Source organism: Thalia democratica, chromosome 6 (assembly GCF_965202585.1).
Source record: "Thalia democratica chromosome 6, ktThaDemo2.hap1.1, whole genome shotgun sequence".
NCBI lineage: Eukaryota > Metazoa > Chordata > Thaliacea > Salpida > Salpidae > Thalia > Thalia democratica.
In genome coordinates, this window is record NC_139170.1 from 5479236 (window position 1) to 5504028 (window position 24793).

At 26.6% G+C, this 24793-nt stretch overlaps 1 protein-coding gene across 1 annotated transcript; it reads left to right on the plus strand.

Moving 5' to 3' along the window:
* Positions 1-3752: 3752 nt before the first annotated feature.
* LOC145837896 (uncharacterized) lies at positions 3753-24793 on the plus strand. The gene is made up of 7 exons (XM_082945382.1): positions 3753-4002; positions 5319-5436; positions 7632-7783; positions 8461-8526; positions 11814-11933; positions 20639-20771; positions 23057-24793. The coding sequence occupies exons 1-7, from the start codon at positions 3775-3777 to the stop codon at positions 24211-24213; spliced, it is 1974 nt and encodes a 657-aa protein (XP_082801508.1). The 5' UTR covers positions 3753-3774; the 3' UTR covers positions 24214-24793.

Genomic DNA, 24793 nt, shown 5'->3' on the forward strand with positions numbered 1-24793 from the left:
TATATAATAAATAAAATAATAAAAATAATAAAACCAACCTATACCAATCCAGCTCTACCTTCACCCAGTTTATAAGACCAACAGCAATCAGCCCAAAAAAAAAAAGATTAAGACAAACACCAATACTAAGATATAAGTTTAACTGTTGGTAAAGATTAAGCTTGATATTTTTCTGATTGTCTTTTAAGTAAGTTTTCTCTCATTCCATATTGAAATGCTCCAAGATAGCTCAAGAAGTATACTGATTTTTTGTAACCATTACTAATATTTTTATTGTTAAAAGTTAAATTTAAATTTTAAAATTGACTTTATTTTTACTTTTATATTTTATAAAGAATTAACTTAAAAACTCCAATTAACTTTTTTACTACAAAATTGTGTCAAAAATTCAGATTTTTTTAATGTAGATTCAAGATTAGTAGGCAGGGTTGCCAAAAAACCTGAAGTTTGAGAAATTTTGAAAAAAACTTGGAATTTTAAACAACTTTTACATGTTGATAAGTAGTAAAATTTCTATTTGACTAAAAAACAAAATTGCATAGATAAATTTTTTTTTGCATCAAAACTTTTCTTAATTAAAACACACATTTAAAGAAGCAATTAGATATCTTTTCAATGTTGTAATACTATTTTACACAGTTTTTTTTTACCTTAAACTTAATTTTAAGCTGAAAATAGACTCTAAAACCTGTAATTTAAAAAACATGTAAAAAAATTTAAAAACCTGGAGAAAATTTGCCAAAAACATTTGGCAACCCTAAGTAGGTAATAAGCTTAGTGTTATACATTTTCATTCAGTTTTCATTGTGCAACCAATACACTTTATAAAACAAACTAAATCAAAAATAATTATAAAACTATACTTTACAGTTAAACTTTATATTACTCTTTAACCTATACTTAAAAATATGCACATACCTAAAATGGTTTCATAAAAATTCTTAATTGCACACAAAACTTGTTGGTAGTGAAAAAATAGTTTATTGCAACTTTTCTAATTTTTTAATCTGAATTTGGATACTTTAAACAAAGATTTTATGTTTGGGTCTTTAAACTTTTAAAAATACAATTGAATATAATAACAATAGTTATTGTTAAAAGAAACAAATAATTTTTTGCACAATAATAGTCAATTCTATTATATACTTTGCTCAGTTTCATTAAGTTTTAAAATCAAAATTTTTAAAACTTATAATAAGTGTTATATTAATGGTCTAATTGTTTCTTTTACACTGATGAAAAATGCAAAAACGTTTTACTTTGAGTTTAGAAAGCTCACTATTAAAAGAATAAATTAGAAACTTTCAAATCCCTAATAAATAGCTAAAGTATCTTGTGATTTATTAAGTAGTTCCTCCCACAATATATTAAAACAGAGAAGTTCAAAGTCAACTTGCAGGAAAATGTTTTACTTACAACCTAAACTAAATTTACCACATAAAATTATCAATATATAAGGTATGAATGTATACTTTTAAACTAACTGGTTTTTACTTGTTATATACATACTTTCAGTCTTTGTAAATTTTAAATATTTTTAAATTTTATTTTTTACTTTATGAATTACTACTAGTTTTTGATAGATGTAGAAATCAAAACTTTTTGTTCAAGCACTACTCCATATGTTTTATTTAATAAAATATAATTAATATATTTTTAAATGAGTTAGAAAAATTGTTTAAGTTTGGCTATAACATATTAAAACTAAGTTTTTTAAAACTATTAATATTATTAATTTATTATAATAACAAAACAAAATTATCTGAAATATTTACAATGTAAATGACATTTTACTAGCTTTTATAAAATGCATATATTTTTTTATAATTGAAAGAAGTCTTTCCTACAGTAAAGGACTATGTTATGGTCATGTACAAAAAAATATTGCTTCTTGTATAAATAATAATTTAAAATTATATCCAATAATGAAATTCTTTGAAACAGTTTTTTACTTTGTATCAGCTGTCCTGTTTAAATTTATTATTATACTTCAATAAACTTAAGTATAAAATCTATGAAAATATTGTTTCTATCTTTAACACAAAGAGAATGTATATAATTAAAGTTTATTTGACTAAATTGCCACTGAATCCGTTAAAGATGAAAATTTTTATCTTATTGACATTTTAGTTGAACAAATTTAAGTCATAATAAATTTTAATTTTTAAAACTAACTTTCAATTATTTATAATTCAATTAATAGTCTAAAAATCTATGGTTTATTTATAAAGTAAAACATTTTATTCATAAGTAAAAAATGTATATGACAAATAAAAAAAGTATGGAATTGTAACTATTGACGTAAGTTGTTTAAATTTAAAGCAGGAATCTTTTGTTTACAACCAGTTTTCAGCCATAAGTTAAAAGTGGTTTTTGTATTCAATTTTAATGCATTATCTGTTAAAGCTTAGCTATATTCAGAAGTTGAGTTTTTATAAACTCAAATTTCATATTAGTGTAGAAATTTGAAACCTTGTAAATGATATATTTCTTTATCTACTTGTAATGATATTGCATAAGATAAAGCACAAAACCAATAAAATTAGCAAGGGAATATTGGTTAGTTGATGATGAAGCAGTTTTCTTGATAGACATTTTAATTGGTGTAATTTGGAAGATTATAAAATCTCTCTATTTATTTTTCGGACATCAACAGTATTTAAAGTGTTTAGATAAAGTAATTTTTGCAAAAAGTTTCCAAATTAAACTTTTTCATTTAAAAGTTCACTAAAATTTTATTTATTTTTTTAGCAAAAGACCTTATACAATCCTAAAATAGTTAGAAAAAAAATTACAATGGTGGGTTTTAATTGTAAAATTACTTTTTTACAAAATCAAAAGAAATCTTTTATATGAAGTGTATGATTATTTGCAATAGTTTAATTTAAAATTTGAAAAAGATTGGTTTGAAAAATAAAGGATAAGATAGATTTTTAGTGAAATAGTCTTTTTTTGCTGTTTTATGCTTTCAGTAGGGGACCTATCGAACTCACTGGCTTAAATTACTTATAAAATTACTTTGAGTTTTGTTAATTGGTATAAAGTAGTTGATGCAAAGATAAAACTCTACAAAATAATGTTTATATTATGGAAAAATGTATATTATAAATTATAAGTAATAAAATAAAGTTAAATTAAATTTATAAACTTTTTATAAATTGATCACTATATGTAAAAGTACAAGTTAATATTTTAATATAAACCTTGTTTAAAAACAATTTTTTTAATTTTTATATTTATACCAGTTTCTAGTAAGCAATTTAAATTATATTTAGTTAATTAAAATAAGTTCTTTTTACTTTATTAATTTGGCTAAGTTTTGTTTCACAGAATTAGTTCAGTATACTTTTTAATAGTGATACATACTCCTTTGTTTTGTAATAACTTAAATTTTTAATATTTGAGCTGATCAATTTTTTTAACAGATTTTTATCAAACCTAAAAACTGAATATATTTTCAAGTTTCAGTACAGACTTAAGTTGAACTTTAAAAAAAATTACCAAGATTAAAAAAAAAGTGTTTTTATATTTACACAATAAAAGAGAAGATAGTTAAAAAAGCTGTATTTTGAATTTTCAAGGTTACTTAAATTTTAAACCTTAACATGTTTTTAAGTTGATAACTACAATGAATAATTGTTAGACCGAAAAATATATTCTTTATTTTTTTCTTTAGCAAACTTAGTAGCTTTTTAAGTTTTAATTTAAGAGTTTTCCCTAATACCAAAATCTCTTTCAGATATAGATTTAAATTTCACGTACATATTTATAAGCATGTCCAATTCCAACGCCAACGAAAACCACAGATCCAATTCTGTTGGGGAACCAGATAATACGGATTGTCCTGAGCACCCAATTCAGCCTCCGGTTGAAATCACAAACCAGGTGAAGCACCACCAACACAGGCACAGCGTCAAGAGCAGGTACGAGTTCCTGCAGACGCTGGGCAAAGGCACGTACGGCAAGGTCAGGCTTGCACGGCAGAGGGAGACCAACCAATATGTTAGTTTAAGAAAAATATTTAAACTTTCAGTTATAAAAAATTATATTGAAAATTATGATATTGCTTGCTTATTTGAAAAATAAAAGTGTTTAACTAAGTTGTATAACATTTTGTATTCAGATATTGATATGGTAACGGTAAAACTAATAATTGTTGCCTATGAAATATTTGTGAGTTAAATTGTGTGTTTTTATTTAAGCTACTCAGTTTTATGATTTTGCTTAGTTAGTATAAAATTGGCTCAGGTTTGTAATGAGTATTCTTTTTTTATAACTTGAACAACTTTAAGTTTTTTTGGTGGACTGAAATTTTTTTTATAAATACTTCTATCAATCTACATCTAATGTAGGCTTGCTTGTTTAGTAAGTTTATTTTTGTCAGATGTTTGTAATACTGTTCTCTTAAAGTACTATTAAAAAGTATTTAATATTTATAGTTTTTATTTTTATGTTTTTTTATTTACTTATGAACACAAATCTAATTGGTATTTTACTACTGTTAAAATGTATTTGGAATTTTATATTTTTACCTTAAGTTTGTTTTATTTTTGACTTAATTGTTTAAGACTACGAAATGACAAAGTATATATTTTTATATTTACCTCAAAGCTAAAACTTTGAGTCACAATTTGACTTTTAAGCCCTTCTAATTTACTTTATTAAACTTATGTTTTTTGCAAGTAAACAATGACTAATACGTTTTTGTTCTATTATTAATTACTCTTTTGTTTACTTTTTATTTTTGAGGTTTATGTGCACGTTTTTGTTTCGTAACCTTAAAACTTTGTTAGTTTCTGCGTAATTATCTACATTAATAAAAAAATTATACTTATTTTCCTAAAACAAATTAAGTTTTGACAGATATTAATGATATTAAGTTTCAACTTAAATTCAATGTTTTTTTATATAAGATTTTTTGTTTGCTTTTATTTTCTTTTAATTTATTCAATTTTTGAATGTTTTTTTAAACCAATTTAAGTTTTATAATCTATGAATTTTAATTTTTTTATTTGTACAAATTTGAGTAAAAATTACAATGGGACTGATAAAATGAATTGATTTAAGAAGTTCAAATAGAAAAAACAAATCTTATGATATTAATATTAAAAAATATTAAAATTATAAAATTTGAATTAAAAAAATAACAGTTGTGTTATAAGGTACAAACTTTCATAAAAAAAATTAATTTGTAGTTTTTTGCAATTAAAAACCACAATTTAAAAACTCTAGTATAATTCTCTTTAAACTTTATTTTTATTTGAAAACTGATCTGAAAATTGAATTAAAATACTTTAAATTAATTTGATAAATTTCAGGTTGCAATCAAATCAATACGAAAGGACAAAGTTGGCCAACTGAACATGACCCACATCAGAAGAGAAATGGAAATACTATCCCAAATATCCCATCCCAACATTATTAAAATTTATGAAGGTATATATTTTTTTGTACTTTTGTTTAGTTATTTTATTTAGTAACTTTTAAAATATTGTCTCAAATATCACATCCCTACATTATTAAAAATTTTTAATGTAGAATTTTTCTTGTATTTTAGTTTAAATTATTTGATTTAGTGATTTTATCTGGTTTTGGTTTTTAACCCAAAACTAAATTATTTATAATGTAAAGTCTGCTAGTATTTGTTTAATTAAAAAATTCTCATGCACACTTTTGTTTAAGATTAAAGAAGATAGTCCTAAAAATGTTGTTGGAGTTAATGCTTATATCGCGTTCTAATAGAAAAAAACTAATACAAAGTTTTTTCCAGTTTTTGTATTTTCATTATTGACGGCATTTGTTCCGTTAAAATTTGTTTAGACAAAGCTTAATTTAAGAGAAAGAGTTTTAAACTTGAATAGACTTGTAAAACGTGTTTAACAAATTTTTCTATACTTATATATAAACGCTTTTAGTTCTTTGCAAAAGTAAAAAACTTGCCTAATCCTTTTTGAGTTCAATATAAGTATTATTTTCAAATAGCTGCTTGTTTAGCTTCTTTATTACGGACAATGTTTTTTTGTTGTTATTGTAGAGATTAAGTATTTGTTTTGATTCAAATCTTTTTAATAACAAGTAAAACATAATATTTTAACTTAACTTTTTCTTTTGTTCTGATATTTAAATGAAAAAAAACTTAAACTGTTTAAACGGTTTATCAACGTATTAAAATGAAATACCATTTTGCTTCAGTATTTTATGGTTTTTGGTTTTAACTTTTAAATGAAATAAGATTAAAAAAGCTTTATTTTCAATATTTAAAAACTAAAATTGAAGTACCCATATTAATGATCAAATGATTCTTAAAATTCATTTACATTTTTTAATGCTTTCAAGTGTATGTTTATCAACATTTAGTTTGTTTATATATTAAACAGAAAAATGTTTTAAGTAATTCTAACATTGCAATGTAGCATTGTATGAGAATTAAGACAAGATAGTTTGTTAAATGATTAATTTTTGTTTTAATATACTTATACATAGCAAATAAAAGTTATAAATGTTGTTTCTAACACCAATACAATATAACAGTATTTGAGAATCAAGACAAGATTATGATAGTAACTATTAATAAAGTGTTGAATATTTTAATTTTTTAATACTTTCAAGTTTAAAAACTTAATGTTATATGTATTTAAATTTAGTAAAAGTGTGAATTAGTCTTTTTAATAGTAAAACAATATAACAGTATTTGAGAATCAAGACAAGATAGTGATAGTGATGTAGTATTTATATAAATAATATTATCAACATTGTTACAGTATTTGAGAATCAAGACAAGATAGTAATAGTGATGGAGTATTTATATGAATAATATTATCAACATTGTTACAGTATTTGAGAATCAAGACAAGATAGTAATAGCTATGGAGTATTTATATAAATAATATTTTCAACATTGTTACAGTATTTGAGAATCAAGACAAGATAGTAATAGTAATGGAGTATTTATATAAATAATATTTTCAACATTGTTACAGTATTTGAGAATCAAGACAAGATAGTAATAGTGATGGAGTATTTATATAAATAACATTTTCAACATTGTTACAGTGTTTGAGAATCAAGACAAGATAGTGATAGTGATATTTATATAAATAATATTTTCAACATTGTTACAGTATTTGGTATCAAGACAAGATAGTGATTGTGATGGAATATTTATATAAATAATATTTTCAACATTGTTACAGTGTTTGAGAATCAAGACAAAATAGTAATAGCTATGAAGTATTTATATAAATAATATTTTCAACATTGTTACAGTGTTTGAGAATCAAGACAAAATAGTAATAGCTATGGAGTATTTATATAAATAATGTTTTTAACATTGTTACAGTATTTGAGAATCAAGACAAGATAGTTATTGTGATGGAGTGTTTATATAAATAATATTTTCAACATTGTTACAGTATTTGAGAATCAAGACAAGATAGTAATAGTGATGGAGTATTTATATAAATAATATTTTCAACATTGTTACAGTGTTTGAGAATCAAGACAAGATAGTAATAGTGATGGAGTATTTATATAAATAATATTTTCAACATTGTTACAGTATTTGAGAATCAAGACAAAATAGTGATAGCTATGGAGTATTTATATAAATAATATTTTTAACACTGTTACAGTGTTTGAGAATCAAGATAAGATAGTAATAGTGATGGAGTATGCTTCGGGTGGGGAATTGTACGACTTCATAACCAAACACAAGAACTTGAACGAACTTCAGGCGAAACACTTCTTTTCACAAATTGTCTCTGCATTGAGATACTGCCACAAAGTTTGTTGATTGTATAATTTGTTAGTAAATAATTGCAAAGAAAATTATTTTTACCCCTTTTACTTTTAGATCGCGTACACTTAAAAGACTGTCAGTAGTCGTATTAGTGATATTTTCGTATTTATATACATATTTAATTACTTATTGTAATACACCGGTCAATATACATTGTATTTAAGAATCACTTGAAATTAATTTTATGATACATTATTTTGACATTCTATTTATAACTTGGTTTTAGATATTCAAGTGTTTTTAATAAGGCCTTGAAATATCAAAAGATATATTTAAAAATTTACAACGTTGGAGGCTGAAGTAGACTTCAAAAATTTAAGTAGCAATAAAACTTATTAATCAAGTAAGTTCCTCAAGTAGTGTTTTTCATGTTTCTATTTAAAAAACGCTTTCGAAATGTTTCAAACGGTACTTGTGATTGTTGTGTAAACTTTCGTGCAAAGATAATATAAAAGGTTGTATGAGTATAACATGTAATACCGACTTTAATTAGATTTATATTAAAATCAGCTTAGCATCAAACTGCTATTTCAATCAATCGTAATATCGAAACTTCAAACGGATTAATCAGATACTTGTTTCAGTTTCTTTTAAATTAAGCTACTTGTTTTGTTATTATTAATTTTTTTTTAGTTTTTAAATAATTGTTTTAATTTTCACAGCAAGGTATTGTGCACAGAGATCTGAAGTTGGAAAATATACTGCTCGACAGAAACGGTCAAATAAAGGTTAATGACTAATTTATTAGTTTAATAATATTTTTCAGTCATCAAGTTTTTCAAATGTTCATCAAAATTAAGCGTTTTTATTGACTGAATTTAAAATCAAACAAAAAATATCTTTTAAGTCTTTCTTATTTTTAGTAACAAATTAACATGCATAGTTGCCACCCAGTCTGCGAATTCCGTACATATTTATATATAAAGTGTGGTAATTTACTTCTGTTGTATTAAAAATAGTTTTAAACCTGCAGCATGCACTTACTATTGTTTACACATAAATAGTTTTTATATAAAGTTTTTTCTCAGTTTTATGTACTTTTTTCGTCAAAATCAAGTAAATTTTTCAAATGATTTTATCAACATTTTTCGGAAGAAGTTTTATCTGTGATAAAATTATTTGACACATCAGTTGTTGATTGATATCAGTTATTGATAGGAATTCTTAGCAAAATCAAAAACATGTTTAAACTTGCTTTTATCGTTGTACTTGTACAACTACTGAATGTTAATCTATTAAGTTCATTTTCAAAACAACAGTAGTTTTTTTCAACATTAAATTACTTGTTTAGTTGTTTTAATGTTTTTGATTCAAACTTCATTGTTTTAATATTTATTAAAAAACTTATAAATTTACATCGTTCTTGACAAACTAAAGTTTAGTATTTATCACTAAAATAAAATAGTCATGCAAGAGATTTTATATCCTCAAGCACTTGCAGTTTTCTTTCTATTTATAGATGGCCTAATAGTATTAAGAGTAAGTATTATCAGTGATAAACTTATTTGACATACAAGCTATAGATAGTGATTCATAGTAAACAGTTAAACCTTATTTAGATTTTTATTGCTTTTAATTCACAGTTATGAAAATTTTATTACTTTTTGTCAATATTAATTTGGTTTGAAAAAAAACAAGCTATTTATATCTTTCATAAGAAAATGCTGTTGTCGCTCCAAAAATAGTTTATTTTACCAAGTAAGTATGAAATTGTTGTTAAAGTACTATAAACTACACGTATCTAGTTAGAAAGCTCCTGTGTTGTTTTTTATTGATAAACTGTGTTTCAAGTTCATTCTGGTTTCTAAATTAGCCATGTAATAGACTTATTAGGCTAAGATACATGGGCTTACTGACATTGTAGCATGTAACTTTCTTGTTTTACAAGTTACGATCTTGTTTTTAATACGACCTCCTTTCTCTGTCATCATTGTTACTTTCTAAATGCTAAAGACAAAGTATATATATTAATCAACTTTGAGTAGTTGGAATCCGAATTCAATAGAACTTTTTTAGACGCAAACAGTTGTGTATAAAGTATTAATAAGGTTGTAAAACAGCAATAATGCGCCACTTTCTTGAATTTTAAGCTGAAAGTTCTCAAACAGTCAACTATTTTTCAAACTTTAGATTTTTAAGTTTAAAAAATTTACAATTTTTTTTTAATAAAAAATTAAAAGCATTTTTACCAATAACACTTCGTTTTTAGTTTGCAATAGATGTTTTTTCAAGTATTAGTGAAAATATATATGAAAAAAAGTGTTTATCAAACAACCTAAAAGCATTCATTGATTTTGTTGTCCAATTGTTAAAGACACACAATGGCTTACTTTGAAGCTGTTTTATATTTTTATTGATTTTCAAAAGGTTACTTGAACAGTGCGTTACTATCAGCATAATTTTCTTACATAAAAAATTATAATGTAACATTGTTTAAGTAAATAGTATCAAAAGGACTAAATAATTAAGTATTACTAAAAGTAGGATAAAAAATAATAAAGTGCTTTTAATGTTTAATTTTTGTTGCTTCCTTTATTAAATAGTTAATTATTTTTATGATGATATTTAAAACTGTTTTACTTTTTTGAATTATTTTCATAAAACCCCAACCAAAACTGAAACAAAATATTAAGAATAGTTTACATAAACGTTTCTCATAATAATGAAAAATAAATTAAGTCATAAATTAAAGAAGGATCCAAAAGCACCAGTAATTGTTGTCAATTAAAAACTAACTTGCCTCTTCTCTCTAAACCAATCAAGTGTTCAGCTTTTCAATACAAACAAAAAAATTTTCCACTTATTCAAATTACCAAAACCTATTAAAATGCATCTCAACCAAAAAACCCCGTGCATGCGTGCAAAAATTAATAAATATCGTTGCAATGCTGCATTGGCATTGCACTCGGAAAATGCAATATTTTACTGCTGGATGTAGACCCTTAGGCGTGTTACCTAACCGTCTGATATGTTATTAAAATGCGGTAAGCATTCATGCGTTCAGTTTTGTTTCCTTGTAGGTTATTTTTAAGTTGAAACACACTCATTTACATGTTGTTCCGCGAATAAGGGTGTTATTCTAGACGAGCAAGTTTAAGCTGTTTGATAAATTAACTTAATTACTAGTTCCATTGCTCAATAAATTATACAGATTCAATGTGTTAGTTAGAACTCTATACAAAATTAGTCGGTAATACCAATTAATTAAAGTTAATTTCGAAATATTACCACTTAATTAAACTTTATTCAGTTGTTAATATTGCAATGGCTTTGTTATTTTAGCTTTTATTTGATAATAAATATTAAGCATACTTGTTCGCATTCAAACAGGTTGTTACATAAATGTCTATTGATTTAATTAGTGTTATCTTGAAACCGAATTATTCTAAGTACTTTTTGTATTTGTTAAGTTTACAATTTAACCGGTTGTTAGTCATTGTGCTTACTTTCAATATACTTCACTAACAAATAAACTTTTAAATTTAAGTACTTTTTAGCTGATAAATTTTTGTTTTTAGCTAATTTTGATTATTTAACTAATAGTTTTCTTTTCTGCAAGTTTTTCAAAATTAAATTATTTTTTAAACTACTTTTGATTGTCTTCACTACATCAATACTACTTAATTATCTTTCTGCAACGCTTCAAATATTGTAAAGCACTGATAAGAAACAGCAAAATTGTTTTTATTACTACAAGGTGGTTAAAGTTCAAAAACTTGCTTTTTATTTGTAAATATCAATCATGTAAAACAACAGTTTAATTACACTCACACATTCATATATTAAATATTGGCAGCAAATTATTATTTTTTCATCATATTAACAGATATCAGATTTCGGGTTGTAAAATCTAAAACTAGATTTTAATAATTGAAGCAAATTTTTAAAGAGCACACTCTATAATGCTGATTTTTTTTTGCCGTGCTTTCAAAGTCATTTTTGAAAAGCACCAGACAGATTTTATTACTACAACATGATTAAAGATGAAAATTAATTTTTGATGTTATGTTAACAGATAGCGGATTTCGGATTGTCGAATCGCTTCACCACAACGTCCAAGCTGACCACTTTCTGCGGAAGTCCGTTGTACGCGAGTCCGGAAATCGTCAGCGGGACCCCTTATACTGGACCGGAGGTAATAAAATAGTTTGTTTTTTATATGTAGTTAAGAAAATAATTAAAAAAAAAATTCAAAAAAGTCTCTTTAAATACTCTAAAATACTCAGTTGTAACAGAAAGTATTTAAATTGGATTGTTAATTGCGTATAAAAATTAAAAATGAACATATTTAAATTATCTCTGTACGCTGTAAAAAATATAGATAGTTGTAAAAGTAGTAATGTTATTTTAACTGTATCATTATAGTAGTTTTAACAACAATTTTTTGGTTAATTGGTAATATTTTATTACTTATACTACTTATAACAAAGCGTAGTACGATATAACTATCACCATACAAATGTTGTAAAAAAAAAATACGAATGTACAAAAGTGTTATTTTTACGCATATTTGTACAGTGTATTTGCTCAGATTTACAATACAAAAGTGTTAAATAGTGTCTAAACCGGTTTTTAAATTGTAAAGATAAACTTATATTCAAATAGAAGTAGTTTTTGCACTCCTAAATATCAATGCCGAATTCAACTTAATACGATTTATTCGTGCGGAGAATTTTTCACATAAAAAAGCTGGTCCCCGGGCTGTAGAAAGTTGAGCGTTTTAACAAAGAGGTTGTTGTGTATTGAAGTTGTTGTTCGGTCGTTACGTAAAAGTCTCATGCAAACAGCAACACGCCATACAAAGTTGTTTACTTAACAACAAGCTACTTGCAGCTTGCAAATTACGTAAGCCTGACAAAATGTGTTAAAAAAATTACTCATTAATTGAAAATTAATCAGTTTTCTGTTTGCTTCAAAACAATAACACTTTGTAAAGTTTGCATTAAAATTCAATTAGTTGAAAAAAGGAGAGCAATTAATTTGTTTGAGAAAAATTAATTTACGCAATCAAACACATTAATTTTACGTAATTTAATAAATTAATTTTACGTAATTTAATTTCTCATTTTACGTAACCCACTTGCCAACCGAGATCGTTGGATAAACAAACAAAAATGAGTTGGACTTTTCAAAGGCCACTCCAAAGGATTGTCATTTAACTTCCATTGTGTTCTGTTGCTTTTTATAGCGCAGGAATGTTGTGCTTGTACATTTCGAAGGTGTATTCACTTTTTTGTTTGTTTAAAAAATTGTTTTTTAGTTTGCCGTGTAAATATTATTTTTTGCTGACATTGAACTTTTGGTAATTAATTGTCGCGTGTGTACTCTGTACATCAAATATTTTCGAAAAATATTTCTCTTTTTTGGTTCCTCTATACTAGTTAAAAAAATTCAAGTATTGTCATGATTGTTGGTTACAACTAAAAAAAGGATTAAAAACACTTTTTTTTTTGTCATTTGTACTAACTATTGATAGCAATTAGCTTATTTCTTTTATCGTATTAAATAATACATTGTACTATTATAATTACTCAAAATTATGTTTTGTTGTTTTCAATTTTTTGTGCTTTTCATTGATTATTATAATAATGACTACAAAACTAGCTTTTCTGAGCTTATTTTCATACATGATTAAGCTTATTATTAATTATTTATTGTATTTTTTGGCTGTATGTTATTGAAATAAAAACTGTTTCTTTATTTTATCTAAATCATTATTGTATAATTGTTGATAAGATTTATATAAAGTAAACTATCCTCAAAATGTTATCTAATCTTAAAAGATACCTTACTAAAACTTGATTTCAAGAGTTAAAAGTGAAAGTTTATAAAAATTATAAACGGAATTTTTGTAACAAAGTTAATTTAGTTCATTAATTGAGAAATAACACCCTTTTATAATTAATTTTACATCAAGTTTTTTAATTGTCCTAAAGTTCTTTAAGCAGTTGAAAACTTTACTCGAAACAACCCAACACTAAAATTGTTTCAACAACTTCAATCTAGCCAGTAGTTATATTGGCAAATATTAATAAAAAAAAGTTTGAATAATGCAACGCGCGGTCATTTCCTCTCTGTGAGGCACTTGTGTTTTCGTTATGTAACTTCAAAATTTTACTCACTTTTCTACGCACTTTTGTATGAAGCTGTTCCACCAAATTACATTGAAATTGCTGTTTTGAAATTTAGGACATTTATGTTTACATTATGCGCTCACATGGCGTTTTAATTTAATTAATTAAAGTTGTAGAACGTTGAAAAAAAGGTTTTTCCTCTTTTACAATTCGTGTTATAGTATTCTGTTACTAATACATCGAAGCTTTACTTTGAAATTTAAGTTATTTATGGTTGAAAGCGTGATTTAAACGTGCACAAATAATACCGGTATGGATTTCATAAGAATGTTCAAATAAGCACATTTTTTAGATATATTAGTAATAGTATTTTTATTTTAGAAAAATGAATGTAAATATTAAGTGCTGTTTTTAAAAGGTATATAACAATGTTTTACTATAACTTATATATGACTGTATGGAATTTTTAACTTGGGTGTTATATTTTCACCTTAAAAAATAATAGTTAGTTTTTTAATTTAAATTTACTATAGAAATTGTAGAATTAAAAGTGTGAACTTGATAAAAAAAACGCTATTAAAGTCACACCCTAGAACTATTGTAAGTTTTATGATAAAAGTTTATTTTTTATAGTATGACATTTATGCTTTAAATCACATGACTAAATAAGCTATTTTTAAAATATTAAATTGTAAAATTCTCACATGGATAACAATTTCTCTGTTTTTTATTTGTTTTGTTATTTTTACTGTAAGCCTTTTTTTTTATTATTTAAGAGCATTCGAAATAATATACTATTAATGATTATTAATTTATCTACTTATTTATGTAAACATAATTTAAGTTTAATTTTTTTAGAAAAAAAAACTATTGTTGAGGTGCATTAAATTAAAACTATGATAATTTAAAAACAAAAAAATCTTGTAAAACAAATCATATTTTATTTAAAAACCCAAAAGGTAATCACTAATTCAAAATATGATGTGTCAGCAGAATTACAAAATTTCCAATACATGGGAAAATTAAATAATTTTCCGTTTCAAATTTCTTTGATCATTAAGCCGGCTTGATAGTGGCTTTTTTTTTCATACTTTCAAATTACTCTTTTTTTTATCCCATAAAAACTTAAGACAAGCTATTGATGAAAAGTAGAATTTTACAACACTTTTATCAAGTATGCGATTTAGAATGTGCAGATTAAAATATTTTACAAAACAAAATAGCACATTTATAAACTTAAAAGAAAACAATTATTTCAAGCATGAAACATCAGCAGAGATACTGCAATACAATATTTTGCATTCCGTAGACCGGCTTTTTTTATCGCGCGTATTTGAATTATTTTACTATTGTTTTTATTTGTTTATCAACACTGTTTTATTGTTTTGAGTTGATCAACATTTCAAAGTGTGTTGGATGTTTATGTGAAATTTTAAGAAATAAGTTGATAAGGTCGCGGTGAAAAAATTAAAATAGAATTTACATACTAAAGTTTATTTGATAGTTTGAAATTTGTAAAACAATTGTAATTATAAACAATTTGAAATGTTTAAAAAATATAATAATTAAACACATTATATTCATTGGATTTGCCGTACTTAATGTTAGAATAGAAGTTTAAGCACATGTTTATGTATGATTCTATTTATATCGATTTTGTAGTAAATGAAAAATAATGTCCTAAAAAATAATTTTATATGATATTCTATTTTAAGGTTCCAACTTTTTTCCTTCAAAAAAAAGTGATGGAATGAATATTGAATTACTTCAAGTTACATAAGTGAAACTTCGTTCTTCCCCACAATTTCTTTTCATCTCAAAAATATGAAAATATGTGTATTTCAGTAAGTAATGACGGATAAGCTAGCTAATTACGTTCAGGAATGTTAATAACTTTTAAAACTAACACCAGCTTTGTGCATAATTATCCGAACAAATTTTCCAATACACTTGCCTTATGTAACTTTGATTTATTTGTCGGTAAACTTTCGCAGACATTGACTTATTTGCTTACGTTTTCTTGTATGCGTTTTGCTTAGAATTTTTCTCTTTTTTTGTCTAGGTTGTATTAAACTTTAAGAAAACTTATGAAGCTTAATATCAATTCACAACTAGTTTGGTTTAAAATAATAAAATAATAAAACTATTAAGTAGTTACTTAATAAATCAAGTAGTTCGGTTAGTTTTAATACGTGATAATCAATACTTACTATTTAAACTTATTTACAATTCCAAGGTCGTATAGATCAGACGTTTCATACTGAAACATTGTACTCGAGTAACCTTAATAAAATATAATAATAAATCATTTGAATACTTTGTAACTATGTTGATACTATAACTTTTTGATAAAAACGTGTTTTTTTAGAAAAATTGAAAGACCAATGCTTGTTAAGTGTTTTAAATATTCAAACACCTGATAAAAATAACAGTGTTTGGTAGATGCTAAAACTTTTTTATTTGACAAAAAAATTTCAACTACCTTTTTACTGTTTTCTATAACTTTCAAGTACGTACAAATCTAATGAAAGTATCTAAATATGGTATGTCCTGTAAACAGTCAACTTTGTACATTTGTTTTCGTTCATTCAGTAATACCTTTATACACACTTATCTCAATGTGTGCCCTCTATTTCAAAAACATTATTTCATAGAACTAAAGTATTCAGTACCAGCATATAAAATAATAAAGTAGAATGACTAGTTACCAACTAAACTGTTTGTTTTTTCTTCACTTAATTTAATAAGTTATGCATCATCACATATGACTTGATACATAAAGTTGGTTTTACATACTTGTATATTGGTAACGAAAAGCAAGAACGTTTTTTCAATAAAAAATGTATAAAAACTGATAAAACTATAAAAGTAAATCCGAGTCGATGTGTTTTTTTAACAGTTAAGTTTAATTTAAGAATTTTTAATTTTAAACATAGCATCATAAGAGTTTTTTTTTTGCTATAAGTTCTCATAAACCTTACATGAAATTCTTATCAACAAATATAATTTTTTGATAAATATTCTTTTAATAAGAAATAAACAGTTTCTTTTTGTAATGTTTACGACTAGTTTTATCGACTGCACGAAAATATTTTAAGCAAACAATAATTTAATTACTTACATAACCATGAAATTAGCAAAATTATCTGAACAAACTAATCGGAAAGTTGTTTGTTTAGTGACACTCGTATTAGTAAGGCTTATGTGTACTGTTCTCTTAATTGGTCAAAAAAATTTTTGTAGTGATTAAAAAAACTTTTTACATAACTGTAAAACTTTTATGAAAAGCAATAAGCTAAAGTTCAATTTCAGTTTTAGAGTGTTTTCAATTTTTTCACTTAATCTTTTTTTTCTATTATATAATGAGTAAAAGTATTTTATGTAATAGACCAATCAATAAAAGCTTATTTTTTGCACAATATCTCATATTAGAGCACGTAGAGTTAATAAATCTAGTGACAGAGTTAAGCTCTGAATTTGTGTGTGGTTTTTATTGTTTGTGATTAATGCGCGGTTAGTATTGCTAAATTCGAATAGACACCACAAAATAAAAAGGTCACTAGACGCAATAAGTTTATTTTAAAAAATTATGTAAGAAAACTTGGTATTAAAAACTCACCATATTTGAACAAAATCATAATAAGCTCCTAAAAAGGCATTTTTGTATGTTTTTTGCAACTAGTTCTAAACTTCTGTATTACTTTTACCAAGTTTTAAAAACTTATTAAAATAACAGACATTTGAACAAATCCTCAGCTTTTTTTAACTAATTTTTATTTATTTATTTATTTTTTCTAACAATAATTCAAAATAACATCTGACGTATGTGTTTGGTAATTTGTTTGTTAAATTGAGCAATTTACAGATTTAGAAGATTTACTTCGAATTTCGTTTGACTAAAATTTAGTTTTCAACAGATGAAATTTTATTTCAAATATGTTCGTCATAGTGTAAAATTAATATTTTTTAGCTAATAAGTAATACAATAACAGATACTCAAGATTTAATAATTTTTAGTTTATCAACGTAAAGTATTAAAAAACTTCAAGAAATTTCGCACTTGAGATAGTGTCTGTATGTATTTATACAGTATTACATCATGGCGTATGCATTAAATATGTAGACAATGTTTCAATGTAGACTTGAGTTCAAATCACGTATAAACTTCTTATTGGATGTATTTTATACCACCCTAACGCTGTGTAATAGGTTATTTTATCACATTATATATTCAATTATAAATTTTACACATTATTTACAATACAATGTTTCACTCGCTTGAAACTAGTCAAACGAGATCATCAGTTGAATAAAATCTTATTCAAATAGATTCTAACATTGTATTGTTAATAAAATGTAAAATTTATAATTGATCATTCTCTTTATAATTAAGATGAAAACTTTGATTAGCATCTTTAAAGTAAAAAGTACACATTATATATTCAAAAGATGTGTTCGATTTAAAATTTACTTTTTTATGATTTGGTATTTTATATAGTATGTGCGATTGTTGTCCTTAAAGTTAACAAGACATGTTTTTTGTTACAGAAGTTTAAACAAAGAAACAACAATTGGTTATTGTTAAGTGTTTGTTTGCTGTTACAGTTGTTTACAAATAACTTTTTTAGAAATTTTGCAGTAATAATGAATAGTATTTTATCTACTGGAACTAAAACAAAAAACCTTTTGTTGTTTATCTTTTTAGGTTTTGTTATTTTTGTATAGCTTTAATTTCTACATTTTTCTTTTCTTTTTTATTTCTTTTATAAGTCAAACACCAAATTAATAATTTAAAGTTGGATTTTTTCATTTATCAATTTTTAATGAATCACGCAACGCTTTAGCATATGCAAATTTACAAGTTGGCAAATCATGACATATTTAACAACATTTAGAATTTTAAGATAGTTAAATGGTGTACTTTTAAACAACTCCAAAATTTGAAAATTTAATTTATAGTTTAAATTTCAAAGGTTTCACTTAGTCGTGCCATGATGCATCTAAAAACAATTATAGAGGTATATTAATTCGTTGAATCGGTGCTAAGTAGAAAAATACAAAACAAACAAAAGTATGTCACGCTAAACTTTGGTTTACTTTTAATGTTGTTTTTTTTTAATTTTATAAAACTATATACTAGACTTAAGATATGCTATTTATTTTCTTTAAGCACCTCAGAAATGGTAATTCATTCAACAAAAATAAACTCAGATTACTTTTATTTCTTTAAATTGTTTTATAAAATGGAGAATATTAGTAAGTTTTGTATTATTTATAACCATGCAAATGTTACTCATATGACATAAAAAGAACTATATGTTTTTAGTTCAAAAGACTATTTATAACTTTGTAGTTTTATTTTTAAGTACGCTTATGTGTACCTTAGAATAAATGTTTCAATATATATTTATACTTAGTTTGATTATTTTTAAACATGTAAAACGTTTATTTTTATTTATTTTAACTAACCAAAACATATAAATAATTCTATGTATGTATTGCTTTGAATGACATTATATTTATGTTTAAATCCGAGCAAATGTCTCAATGAATAAATGTTTAAAATAACAGCCGATATGTGTATTGTGCATATTTAAATACTACATGCGTCACACAGGTATTTTGACTTTAAACTACGTATGTGTGCTTAATTATTGCATTACACTATGCACTATGTGATAAATAATATATGTATACACAGTTGACTGTTTTTAAATGTACGTAGAATCTCGAAGATTAATTAAGAATTAAAAACAAAGTTCGAACAAAAATTCAAGTAATGCTTAAATTTGTCAAAAACAAAAAAAGATTACTGGTGTTGTTCGGTAAAACAGAAAATAAAATAAATTTATGCTTAAACTGCATTGACTTTAGTTGTTTCAAAATAAAAATAAACGTAATAATAAGTATTTTACGTGTAAATTTTTAAAATTCTACTTTAGTTTTTTCAAGTTCATCAAACATAATTTATATCTGAATAACTAACTTGTTTAAACACTGTCATAAGACTACGACAAAACAAATATTTGTATCAACTCTCAAATTGATAGCTTGCCAAGTAATAAAATAAAGCTAAGCATAGAAGCAGTTATTTATCTTTTCTACTGTTATAACAGTTTTGCGAAACACTAGCATCAGTTAGTAGCATCGTATTAATATTTCTCCTCAAATACTCGATGACTGATCAAATAACAAAATAATAAGTATAGAAACAGCTTTATTATATTTTATAAGTAAACTACTTGGGAAACTAAGTAGTTATTGCGTGAAACATCAATGGTAGTATTTTAACATATTAACTCGCAACTTAAGGTAGATTATTATTGTTTAAAATGTCATTTTGTAATCTTAAATACAGAAACAGTTGTCTTTGATTTTTCATCAAAAAAAACTATACCAAATAATAATTGTGAACAACTGTAACACCAATTGGCAATAACACCAATAGTTATTAATCCCAAATACTTCTAAGATAGATAGTTGGATAATTAATAACTACATGTAGTACATAAGTAGCATTGATATTGACTCACAACGTATTTCTCAGGTAGTTAGTTAGTTACTAGGAGTGCTACTAATAGAAGTAACAAATGGTACTGCATAATTATAAAAATTATACAAAGCAGTTCTTGCTTAAAACATTGGCATCATTTTAACATAATTCCCAAATATTTATCAGGTTGATAAATAATCACTGAGTAATTATTTCCAACTCATTAGTATTAATTATTAGCATCTTTTTAATACTGACTCATATTTCTCACAGGTCGACAGTTGGTCACTAGGGGTGCTGTTGTACGCGCTTGTGTACGGAACCATGCCGTTTGACGGGAGCAACTACAGCTTGCTGAGCAGGAAAATAACGCAAGGCGACTACCTCAAGCAGCCCGTTCAAAGCAGTAAGTTTTTCATAATTCGGTTTGTATAACAAACGTTAAACGTTTTAACAAAAAGAAAAAGTTAAAAAAAACAAAGCAGTAAGTTTTCATAAGTTGGGTAATATGATACTACATAATATGTCTAATTAGAACAAAATTAATTAATTTTAAAATGTCTGTGTTACCTTTTTTGTAACGAAACCTGTTATTGACATTGCTGTTTAAAGATGAAGTAAAATAAAGTTAGCTACAACTTAATCACGAGTTTATCAATATTTCAAAGAGCATTATATTCAGCTGTATAAAAAATATAAACGTAGTAGCAATTAGTATAAATTTTTTACAAATATTATACTTTTCACAATATTTTTATACTAAAGACAAGTTTGAAAATAGTAAGAAGCTTTCTTCCAAACTTCTCTCTGCATAAAATTTAATTTCATCAACTCAAGAACTTTACTTTTATAATTTCAACTAAATTAAACTTTCATGATCACAATTTGAATAAATTGCAAGTTGGAAAAGCAACCAGTCTGAGCACCAGGATATAAATATAAAATTTCCATTCAAACTTCATCCTTAAACGACTTTAGCGACCCGCTCGGTTTTATTAACAAACTATGAATAATTTATCCGCTCGTTTACATTTTTCATCACTTTCTCAGCGTCTAGCGACACAAAGCAAAGTTTTAAAAGTTTAATAATTTCTGGAATTTTACTGTTATTCTGGAAGCTGTGGCAACAAAGCAGGATTGAAAATGAGTTTTTTGCGCTTGTTACGGATTTACAATCTGACCTTGACATTGTTCTAACTTTCATGCGTATTGCATTTTAATGTATTGTTTCCTACTAAACTGCTTGGAATATTGCATTAAAAGGCTTATAGAACATCGCAGTCGCATAGGATGAAGTTTATTCAGTTTAAATGTTTGGCACGGGGTGGTAATTGATTAAGTAGCAATTTGGTTTTGAACGTTTTAATTAACAGTTCATTGTCGGTCAGTAGTAGTTTTGAAATTTATTGGTATTAATTCACTTGATTGCAGCAGTTTTAAATGCGTTTTATTTGCGATAATTAACTTTTTTTATATTTTTTTAAATTCATTGTAATAAAATTCTACAGTATAGTTAGTTTTAAACTTTTCAATAATAATTTTGTTTAAAAATTAAACAGAGTTTGGTGTTTGTTTGAAATGAATTCTTAAGTTTTTATCTCTTAAAGATAACAATTAGTTTTCTAAGTTTATGTGTTTCCTGTTATAAGATGTTAAACTCATTGAGATAAACTTTTGATAAAACTCTGACCAACCATTAAGTGTTAAGACCCGTGCATTATTTTTTAATAAACTATATGTAAAATTAGTTTGGTCGTTCCCTAAGGCCTAAGCCATGAATTTAAAATATTCGCTAACTAAGCACTCATAAATTTACGAATTTGAAAAATTGTAATAAAGATATTCATTAATAACTTCACCTTAAAATAAAATTGAGCAACTTTACTAAAGCTTTTAAAGAAAGACCTTATAAGAAAAAATAACTTAAGAAGTAGAAAGTTAAAATGTAAACAGTTTTTATAAGTAACACATTTTATGCAGCTCCTGTAAGAAAATTGTTGAAATGAAAGTATGAATAAAAAACTCTGACCAGCGGTCGAACGTTGAAAACACGTTCAATAAAAATTCCATTTTATGAACCGCTAGCAATTTTTAATTGAATTATCCGCTAAGCCGTGAACTTCAAACATCCATGCACACATTGAGAAATCATAAAAATTTTTGTGCTAAAACTTTTCAAGTGTGCTAACGATAGATGGAGAATTTTTTAATGTTGTTTTGCATCAATTTTTAATGAAGCCACTCTCCCACCTTTTTCTCCCGCGACAATCGAACGATCGGCGGTTAGGAGAAAATTTCCCCGTTCTATTCTCTTCTTGTTTCCCCGTTCATTTGAACTTGGAAGCTTTTTTTCTGCTTAATACACTCGCCTCATCAATATTTCACTATTATTTTCCCCTCCCTATGTGTTTTAAATTACCACTGTTCATTACGCGTTGTTTTCCAGGCTTGAACTTTGTGTTTGGCTGTTTGAAAAGTTCGTGCGAGCGTTTCAAAAGTAATAAATCATTCACAAGACTTCAGTTTTACTTGTCAGCTGTAAAACATTAAAACTGCTTAATTGTAAAACTACTTATTGTCAATAAAACAAATAAGGTATTAAAATAACTTAAAAAATTAAAAATCTTATTTATAGTCTAAAAATATCTATTTAATTACCTACCAAATTCAAATATGGGTATAAACTTACAGACGCGCACAGCTTGATAGACTGGCTGCTCCAGGTGAACCCTTCGAAGAGGGCCACGGTCGACCAGGCGTACCACCACAAGTGGCTGGCCGCCTGCCGCCAGCCCAAGAGCATCCTGAAGAACCAGGAGTGCCGGCAGAAGCGGCCCCCGATGCCGAACTCGGCCGAGCTGGACGGCCAGCTGGCCAAGGTTTGCGGCGTGCACAACGCCCGCGACAGCCTCAAGCTCAAGAACAACCAGCAGCTGCACCACACCATTGTGACGTCACTGATGCACGCGAAGGGCGGCGGGCGGAGGGTGCTGAAGAAGCGCGACCACCGCGAGAGCGGGTACTACTCGTCGCCGGAGCGGGCCGACTCGGGATCCTCCTCAAACTCGAGCAGCAACAAGTCGCCGCCGTGCAGGAGCGACAAGGAGGTCAAGATGCGTCACAACTCGGGCCAGCTGCAGATACCCAGCTTGGAGCGGCTCCAGGCGCCCTCCTCCAAAGGTAACCAGAGCCAAAGGCCCAACTCGGCCTACTCCGACTCGTCGATTCTGTCCTCGGAGGATTCGTTCAACTTGTGCCAGTTCACTGTGAACAGCCAACAGCCGCAAGTCAGCGCTTCGAGTCAGTACCAGGTGCAGCCGTCGAGACCGGTCTCCATGCCCATACTGCACGAGAGCCAGCAGCCTCTGATGCGGTCGCCGCGCCCGGGCACGCTGTCGCCGGAAAGCGAGCAGCTTCTGCGGGGCCTCGAGAGAATACTGATGCCGCGGCAGCACTTGAAGAGCGCGCCGTCGACGTTCGAAGCGGAGGAGCCGATGAGTTACTACCAGCAGGCCGGCAACTACTACCAGCACCAGTACTCGCCGCAGGTCTACAACTTCAACTACAACCCGCACCACGTTTTCCAGTTTCAAAACTACAACTTTCCGCAGCAGCAAAACCTGTACCAGGCCAGAGCGTCTTCAACGCAAACTTCAAGCCCGGTCGCTTCGAACCAGCAAAGTTGTCACTTGCAGCCCGAAAGTAAAACGTCGCGTCCGGTCGCTTCTTCAGCTGACAGCCAGCAAGGAAGCCCAGCAGGGATTGTTGAGAAGCAAGCGTGGAAAAACAACGAGCAGCAGCAAGTTTACAAGAACGTGTCGAATAATGTGGTTACGGCGGACGTTTAAAATTTATAAAGTTTTTCTATTTAAGTTTTGAAGCTTCATCATACTTGGTCAATTATATTTTATATGCAAGTGACTGTACTTCTTTAGAAAATAGTAATAAGTTTGACAAAACATTTTGATAAATAGCTTATAGTCAATGGATTTCAATGTTTTTTTTTGCACTAGGTCAAACCATAAGGTATTATACTTTCTTGCTTATTATTATTTTGATCTTAAATTCTTTTTAGACTTGATTTTAATAATCCTAATATAAGTATACTTTTAGCTTAAGAAATAATCAATTTGGATTTTATTTTAATTTTATTAAAAATGTTAAAAAAATAATATTGTTTTAGGTGCAAAAAATCATTTAAATGATCACCATTTAATTATTATATTAATAAATAACTATGACTTTGACTCGGTACACATAGTACTACTGTATTTCTATTCATATAGTTTGAACACTACTCGACTGTTTTATAATAAAGTTTGATAGTTGCATTGTTTTCCAAACATTAATATATATATAAAATTTTTATATATGTAACTTTTCAAACTTAATTTTCTGTAATAATTTGCTTTAAAAAAATAACTTTTA